This window comes from Schistocerca americana, chromosome 8 (assembly GCF_021461395.2).
Source record: "Schistocerca americana isolate TAMUIC-IGC-003095 chromosome 8, iqSchAmer2.1, whole genome shotgun sequence".
Lineage (NCBI taxonomy): Eukaryota > Metazoa > Arthropoda > Insecta > Orthoptera > Acrididae > Schistocerca > Schistocerca americana.
In genome coordinates, this window is record NC_060126.1 from 226,279,300 (window position 1) to 226,288,517 (window position 9,218).

The 9,218-nt window shown below is 43.1% G+C and overlaps 1 protein-coding gene across 1 annotated transcript; it reads right to left on the minus strand.

The window, feature by feature from the left end:
- Positions 1-1,846: 1,846 nt before the first annotated feature.
- On the minus strand, positions 1,847-4,562 carry LOC124545444 (trypsin delta-like). The gene is made up of 2 exons (XM_047124367.1): positions 4,167-4,562; positions 1,847-2,354 (listed from the first exon to the last, which is right to left on the minus strand). The coding sequence occupies exons 1-2, from the start codon at positions 4,530-4,532 to the stop codon at positions 1,956-1,958; spliced, it is 765 nt and encodes a 254-aa protein (XP_046980323.1). The 5' UTR covers positions 4,533-4,562; the 3' UTR covers positions 1,847-1,955.
- Between the last annotated feature and the right edge of the window lie 4,656 nt (positions 4,563-9,218).

Sequence of the window (9,218 nt, forward strand, 5' to 3'; positions counted from 1 at the left end):
TTGCTACTGCTACTGCTTCTGTTGCCTTTGAGGAACTTTCTGTCAATACTCAATTTTTGGAGGGAATCAACCTGCGTGGAAGAAAATCTGTAGACTACCAGCGCATTTGTTCCATTGGAGTAAGTGACTTGCTAAATTAAATTATCTTGAGCTTACTGATCAGCAAAAGGAGACCGCTGGACATTTTATTGTTAGGGCGAAAGATTTATAGAACAGTAATGGTTTTTTGGCTTTGGGTAGTGAATTCGGCCGTATGGGAAAAGGCAATTTAGCTGTTAGTCAATCACAGGGTTTGAGGAGACGCAAGCCACTGCTATGTCGGTCTCTGATTCCTTTGCAAAGTTTCTCAATCTGATTTTGTGTTTGTTTATCAGGGTTTCTGAGTTGTTTGTTGATAAGTTATATCAAGTTCGTCAGGTGTCGTGGTTACACGTCCGCTTTGAGCTTCATGCCGATTCTTTGCAAGTTTTGCATTCAACGGTACTTTCTTTGCTCTATTCTTTGTGAAAAGGATTGTTGAGCGATTTGTTGTCGGACATACATCGAAGTCAGTGTACTTTGCGCAAACTCAGAGCTCGGATAACAGAAAGAAATTTATCATCAGCCATTCATAAAGAGCCTGAGATTGCATACTATTGGCAAGCGCAAACGTCTAATGAGACGTTAAGAATATATTGAGCAGGTTCGTATGGCTGCCTCCGTCTTGAACACGAATTCTACCGAGCGAGATAATCTCTCGAATATTTTGGAATGCATGAGACCAAAGGATCCTTCGCATTTTGTATCTGATCACAGGCCTCCTACTTTTTCCTAGTTGAATGAATTACTCTATTCGAATGATGCACTTAAATTTGTGGATGAGCAACAGGAACAAGGTACAGGCTTTCAATCTCTTAGTTTAATTTCAGAGAATAATTGTCATCAGTCACCCTGCAAGTCAGTAGTTAGTAAACGTTGTTTTTGGCGTGGGACATGAGTGACCAGTTAGACGTGGGCAAAGGCCTAACAGCTGATGCCACAGAGCGTGGGGTAAGACTCTTGTCAATAAGACTCCCGCTTGTTGGGCATACATTGGTGGCTTTGATAGACCCGCTCTTCCATGTTTTTCTGCTCGTCTCAACGGAGAGCCCATTTATGACATCCTGGATTCAGGTCTTCTCTCTCTGTAGTGCCACGTGATCTTCCACGGCCTGGCGCTCTTGCGACCGTACATTCTGGTACATTCGCTGCCAGTGATCAGGTACAGTGGCTATATTCCTACCAAGTCTTTCTGCAGTATCGCGGAATGAACATGCAGCTCTATCTCTCGAAGCCCTATTGCACGGCTCGATCAAACTCAGTGAGGTGCTGTTAATTGTGTCTTTGACGCCTTCAAGACATTATTGATTAACATCAAATCACCCCGTCCAATCTCAAAGTTAACTAAAGCTTACGACCGTCACAGTGTGTATTTAAAGGAAACTTGATTTGCACCATCATAGTGGCGCTACTAGCACCATACTTAGGCGAGTGGTGCATTAGACATCATCTTTCAGATCCAGAAACAAGTCTACCAACGTTCCTTTGTCACACAACCCCTTCTTGGTGCTGTGACTCTTTTCTGTTGGTCTGTATTACTCCTTGAAACATTAAATGAGTTGGACCCAGCTGACGCGTGAATGTGTTCCCTCACTGAGCTTCGACTGTGTGTTCTGTAGATTTCGTCTACAGACTTGACTCGCACAAGTAAAAAATTTAGTTTTAGTTTTTTGCATGTACTTTAGTTGTGATAATCAGTTATAAAGTTTATGTTCACTAAGGATTCATAGGATTCTCTACTGTATCTCCGCCAATAACAGAAAGTCGATAATTGGTATAGTCATTTATTTGTGAAAATTCGTCTTGTATACAACAGGATCCTTCTTGTCAAAACGTGCAGATGCACATTGCAGAGTGCAGCTGTGACCCAGAAGGCCTTAGACGCCTGCTGCAGAGCGGATCCAGGAGCGCAGGTTGCCGACGTTGGCGTAGACGCCGGGGCTGGCCTCGCAGGGGCTGACCCCCCAGGAGACGATGCCCACCTGCGTGCTGCCGCTGACCAGGGGGCCGCCCGAGTCTCCGCTGCACACGCTCTGGCCCGCGCTGCCGGCGCACACCATGCGGGCCGTCACGGTGTTCACGTTGGCGAAGATGCTCTGGCATGTGGAGCGCGCCACGATGCTGATGTCCAGCTTCTGCAGGTTGCTCGGGGCCGGGCCGTCTGTGTACGTGGATCCCCAGCCAGTGACGGTCACGGCCAGGCCTCCGGCGGGGTCGTAGCCGTCGGATGGGAGGCCGACGGCCTGGGCGTTCGTGCCGAGCAGGGATCCAGACACCTGGAACAGGAGAGGAAGCAATTCTTATTTGTGTCTGAAGGGCACCGATATAATTCTGAGCATGGTACAGGATCTTAATATAGAATTATCCACTGCATGCTTATTTCATTCACAGCTGGAATGATAATGTAGGGTCTGTCTAGAAACACCCGAAATGCGATGCTGATAGCTTATGATCTCTGTCTGATAGTAACGATGTAGGCAGCTGATTGACGTGTTGTCTAACAGATGTATGAATTCTCTAAAGTCATTGTATTATAGTTGAGCCTATAGAATTACATCATCTAGTATAGTTTTGCTTCTTCAACTAATTTTCATTTACATTAATACCTATTACAGGCTACAGTCGTATCGTCGTAGCAGTGTGTCTCTCAATTCTTCAAAATTTTCTGTAAGCCATAAATGATATGTTTCCCAAATAATGGAAAATTATTGTCAAATAGGTCACAACAGGGAAATACTCCTGATTTGAGCATATTGTACATCATAATGTAAATGAATTATTCGCCTTGACTGCTTATAATTGGACTTGTTATTTACATTTACTGTCATGCAGTACTGTTTGGAATTAGAATGAAACGACTCATTCCCTTCACAGCACTTCCAATTCACGTTTAATCAGTTACAGGTAAACTATTGTATCTGAGTTGCTATGCTCCACCGAAAGTGTCTATGATCTCAACATTTTCCTGGAATAATCCAAGGATATCAGTTACCTGTAGAAATCACCACAGCCATTAAATACTCTTGGAAATGCTATCCGCGCTATCCAGCAAACTAAGTGCATTCTGAAAGTAAGCTATTCTATCACACTTTCTTCGTGTCTGTCTGAATTTGGTTCACTATATGTTGAACTATTGGCTTCTAGGACAGTCAAGTAAATGACATGTAAGGTGATGCACTATTGTAGAATCCGAATCATACACTGGGTGCATAGTTGTAGTGTATAGTGTATCAGTCCTTAAAATTTTGCGGTATCATTATTCCTGAATGCTTTTTACAATTTTTATCCTTAATTATGTATGTCACTGTATCACAGACGCACACAAAACTGGTCATCCCAATCTGCAGAACTCCTTAAAGAAGACATTCTGTAGCGTTTTGAAAGCTTTAAGAAGGGAAACAGTCTCAAAACAGATGTTTTATACTGCCACTAGTGTTACAAACAACACAGTCACCTACCAACTGTAAGCATAGCACATTTATCTGTTACCAACATTCATTGCCATTTCATGATCCTGCAAGTACGTTATGGATACAATGTTTCGTAGAGTATTGTTTAATATAGCGTAACACACGTCTTTGAAGTTGTTCATACATGTGAAAAATATAAAGTACCTGCTGATTTCAACTCTGCAGCAAAACTGCACGTCCCTTTACAACTGACTTCATCAGCTCTCCCTAAATCAGAAGAATTGTAAGGGTTGAGGTTGTGTGGGGAAGGAGACCAGACAGCGAGGTCATCGGTCTCATCGGATTAGGAAAGGAAGTCGGCCGTGCCCTTTCAGAGGAACCATCCCGGCGTTGCCTGGAGTGATTTAGGGAAATCACGGGAAATCTAAATCAGGATGGCCGGACGCAGGATTGAACCGTCATCCTCTCAAATGCGAGTCCAGTAAGAATGGTAAGGCATATTCCATCAAAACAGACATTGACAATATTCTAACGTGGTGTTTTGATCACCTTGAGCTTCAGAACGGTTTTACCCTGCACACTTGAAACTTTTTTTTCATATTCCGCACCATAGTCCTAATTATATAGGAAATGACGTAAAAATAGGCCTTAAGTTCAAGGCCTTAGCGAGTTGCTCACCTGAACGACGGCAACGTCGTAGTCCACCGTGTCGCTGTCGTAATATCCGTGCATGTAGCCAGAGGAGGCGCTCAGGACGGTGCCACCGCTTCCACGGATAGACGATCCGGCTCTGAAAGTCATCAGCAGGAGGCTCATACCGTCCACACAGTGAGCGGCCGTCAGCGTCCACGTGGAGCTGATGATGGAGGCTCCGCAGATGTGCGAACCGCCATACTGGAAGGACAGCTGCCACGGGTAGTTGGCGATGTTGGCGTTGCTTCCTCCGATGATGCGGCTGTTGCCCCTGCTCCAGAGCCTGGTGCGGGCCGGCAAGGCTACGGCAGAGCCGAGCAGACACACGAGAAAGAGGGCGAGGCGCTGCATTCTGGAGGCGGTGGCTGCAGGCTGCTGGCGCCGCGCCCTATTTATACTGTAACACGTGCACAGTCATAAGTAATTGGTAGTCTCTTATCAGACTTCGGGAATTCTCGCTCATTGAGCAAAAGTTAATGGTTCTGTTTTATCGAGCGAGATAAGTTGCAGCACTGGTATTTCCGGAGATGTCGACTCAATCACGTATAAGTAATTAAGATAATTAATTCAAACGGTACATGGTTTTCCTCCAGTTGTCAGTAATCCACTGGTGATTGGTATCTGTGATGCAAGATTAAAGAATTGAAGGTCTGTACAAAGAAGACTGCACAACAATAGTTGAATACTCGAGAAAATGCATTTTTATCATCAACTGCTTTAGTTGACCTATATCTCATCCACTGGGTCGGTCATAGACCATCATCACTGGATGTAAGGCAATACAGATCAGTCAAGAAACATCTCACTTTCCTTTTAATCTGGTACACCATCAAGATTGTCAGAGAGAAAGATGCTTTGTTTCAGATATTATTCACTCAGTATTTGTGAATGAGAGCACGTAGCGACTTGCAACAGACTTTACACATAATTTCAAACTACGAAATCTTTTCCTCGCTGACGAGTGCAAAAGATAAAAGCAAAACCTTTTATGCCTCACTACTTTTCCGCTCTTCGTGCAGTAAAAATGTCGTGTCAGGCATTTACTACTTTTTAACTAACAACTGGCTCCTCGAAACATTTTGCAGGTTATATGCACATGTATCACTGAATGTACCTGTAATACTACACCATTTTACGACACATGTTTGAGGAGATACGATGTCATACACAGACAAACCGCCACATAGTGCATGACATTTAGATTTATTACTTCGTTATTACCAATTCCAGTCGCAACACATGTTGCCGACGGTGTCCACACATGCCGCTGAATGTACCTACAAATTTATGTCATTCTACGACACATAGTTCAGTAGATATGACGTCAGAAAAGTGAAACAAAAGACCAAACGCTGTGAGGTACGGGCGTGGCACACTATAATAAACACCGTGTTTCTGCACTAATGTCAGACGTTTTTAAGCGACAGTGACGTAATAAATTAATATACAGGGTCCATTGATACTGACCGGACCAAATGTCTCACGAAATAAGCATCAAACGAAAAAACTACACAGAACGAAACTCGTCTAGCTGGAAGAGGGAAACCAGATGGCGCTATGGCTGGCCCGCTAGATGGCACTGCCATACGTCAAACGGATATCAACTACATTTTTTTAAATAGGAACACCCATTTTATTACATATTCGTGTAGTACGTGAAGAAATATGAATGTTTTATTTGGACCACTTTTTTGGCTTTGTGATAGATGGCGCTGTAATAGTCACAAACGCATTAGTACGTGGTATCACGTAACATCCCGCCAGTGCGGACGGTATATGCTTTGTGATACATTACCAGTGTTAAAATGGGCCGTTTACCAATTGCGGATAAGGTCGATATCGATGTATGGCTATTGTGAACAAAATGCCCAACGGGCGTGTGCTATGTATGCTGCTCGGTATCCTGGACGACATCATCCAAGTGTTCGGAACGTTCGCCGGATAGTTACGTTATTTAAGGAAACAGGGAGTGTTCAGCCACATGTGAAACGTCAACCACGAACTGCAACAAATGATGATGCCCAAGTAGGTGTTTTAGCTGCTGTCGCGGCTAATCCGCATATCGGTAGCAGACAAATTGCGCGAGAATCGGGAATCTCAGAAACGTCGGTGTTGAGAATGCTACATCAACATCGATTGCACCTGTACCATATTGCTATGCACCAGGAATTGCATGGCGACGACTTTGAACGTCGTGTACAGTTCTGCCACTGGGCACAAGAGACATCACGGGACGATGACAGATTTTTTTGCACGCTTTCTATTTAGCGACGATGCGTCATTCATAAACAGCGGTAACGTAAACCATCATAACATGCACTATTGGGCAACGTAAAATCTACGATGGCTGTGACAAGTGGAACATCAATTACCTTGCCGGTTAATGTATGGTGCAGCATTATGGGAGGAAGGATAATCGGCCCCCATTTTATCGATGGCAATCTAAATGGTGAAATGTATGCTGATATCCTACCTAATGTTCTACCGATGTTACTACAAGATGTTTCACTGCATGACAAAATGGCGATGTACTTCCAACATGATGGATGTCCGGCACACAGCTCGCGTGCGGTTGAAGAGGTATTGAATAGCATATTTCATAACAGGTGGATTGGTCGTCGCACGTTCACCGGATCCTACGTCCCAGGATTTCTTTCTGTGGGGAAAGTTGAAGAATATTTACCATCGTGATCCACCGACAACACCTGACAACATGAGTCAGCGCATTGTCAATGCAAGTGCGAACATTACGGAAGGCGAACCACTAGCTGTTGAGAGGAATGTCGTTACACGTATTGGCAAATGCATTGAGGTTGACGGACATCATTTTGAGCATTTATTGCATTAATGTGGTACTTACAGGTAATCAAGCTCTAACAGCATGCGTTCTCAGAAATGGTAAGTTCACAAAAGTATGTATCAAACAGGAACAACCAAAATAAAATGTTCAAACGTACCTACGTTTTGTATTTTAATTTAAAAAACCTACCTTTTACCATCTGTTCGTCTAAAACTGTGAGCCATGTGTTTGTGACTATTACAGTGCTATCTATCACAAAGCAAAAAATGTGGTCCAGCTAAAGCATTCATATTTCTTTACGTACTACACGAATATGTAATAAATAATTAGGGTTCCATTTTTAAAAAACGAGGTTGATAGCCGTTTGACCTACGGCAGCGCCATCTAGCGGGCCAACCATAGCGCCATCTGGTTTCCCACTTCAAGCTAGACAAGTTTCGATCTTTGTAGTCTTTTCGTTTGACGCTTATTTTGTGAGATATTTGGCCCAGTCACGATCAATGGACCTCCCTGTACATATAAATTGGTAGCGTACATACCATACGAACAGTCATGGCTTAGAATATAGAGGAAAAGATATGTCACATGTTGATTAAACTATTAATTAGTTTCGTGGAGCACGCCGTGAGTTATCATGAATTAGGTAATTTGGTAGGCTATCGAAGCGTCAGGGTTAGAAATTATAGCGGATAAGTACCCTGAAATGGGCCCAGTTTGCGTTAACAACGTAGACAGGTGGAGCCTTGCACAGGATGGATTGGCATGGAAAGCTGCCGCAGGCGAGTATCCTAACTGATGTTTGCGATATGACGTGACTAGTACATCGTGCAGCTATCTTCATTTATCGCCTTCTTAATTCAATTTGTTGGGTGCAGAGAAGAGATTGCACTGCGTTACCTCTTAACGTTAAGAACGCACTGTTCTGCTCAAAAGTATACGAATTACCTAAATTCGGTGTCACCTGATTGCATGCACCCCACATAACGCAAACTATTTTGGAGTTCCTCCATAGTCATTTCGATACTGTCGCTTAACTATACAGAATGGTAGCAATACAAAAAGTGACCTCTAGAAAACACTGTTCTGTAAGGCAATTAACTCCAGGTGTAAATAAATAGCACAATACTATGAGCATCAGGCGACACCTGAGTAAATCCTTAACCCTCATACACTCAAATTTATTACTATAAGGGACATTTCTTTTACCACTCTCATTAGTCTGTGACGTAAATAATGCCCGAATCTCTGACATATCAATTATTCCATAATCCTTACCCAAAAGTGCTTGCGAGTAACTGATTTGCAAGGATATATGTACTCCCAAATATCTATGATTACCATCCCTTGCTGTCTAAAACGTTTCCGAACCACGTATGAGCCGTTGTTCACCAAGCGAGTGCTTTTGCATCAACTGAATAATGAGCTAAGTACCCATCAAAATCGGAAGCCCTGTCGAAACGTGCCGGCCGGAGTGGCCGAGCGCTTCTAGGCGCTTCAGTCTGGAACCGCGCGACCGCTACGGTCGCAGGTTCGAATCCTGCCTCGGGCATGTTGTGTGTGATGTTCTAAGGTTCTAGGTTCTAGGGGACTGATGACCTCAGATGTTAAGTCCCATAGTGCTCAGAACCATTGTTTTCTTTTTGAACCTGTCGAAACTTCATCATCAACAACGTATCACTAGTGATTACATTATCTTCATGTTTGCACATTGGTCTGTGTATAGTTCGAAAACCACTTTTTATGCAACACGAGGTTACGCTGAAAGTAAAAATTATAAATATGAACGAGCCTGTGTGAACCGTAAATTTACTTTCAAAATCTTTTCTTAAAGAATTTACTTTATTTACTAGCGATTCATCAGGAACATTGACACATTTAATCACACTAGGTGAGCGTGGAAGTAGTTGTCAGGAACTAACTGATGAAATTACCTTTAGCAAATGTGAATTTTATTCCTAAAAGCTTTTTCAAAAACAGATTTAAAATTATAAGCAGAAAAGCACCCACGAAATATCAAGTTCCAATTTTATTTAGAGGCAGAAAGAACAATACTAACAGTATGAGCCTTCGGGCTGAGAACCTTGCCTGCTCCCTTTCAACACGGACGTAGTCATGACCGCTCACAACAACCTCTGAAAGAGTACACTGGTGCAAATCTGCAACACACCAGATTACTTTATACAAAAAAATTTTTTACAAGTCACACAAATACGTAAACTATGCACCCCGTAGGAGGG

Bases quoted from the DNA above. Each gene is read 5' to 3' on its own strand.
- LOC124545444 (XM_047124367.1), bottom strand. From the start codon at position 4,532: ATGCAGCGCCTCGCCCTCTTTCTCGTGTGTCTGCTCGGCTCTGCCGTA. The intron at 2,355-4,166 runs GTGAGCAACTCG...CTCCTGTTCCAG, and splicing joins ACGACGTTGCCGTCGTTCAG to GTGTCTGGATCCCTGCTCGG.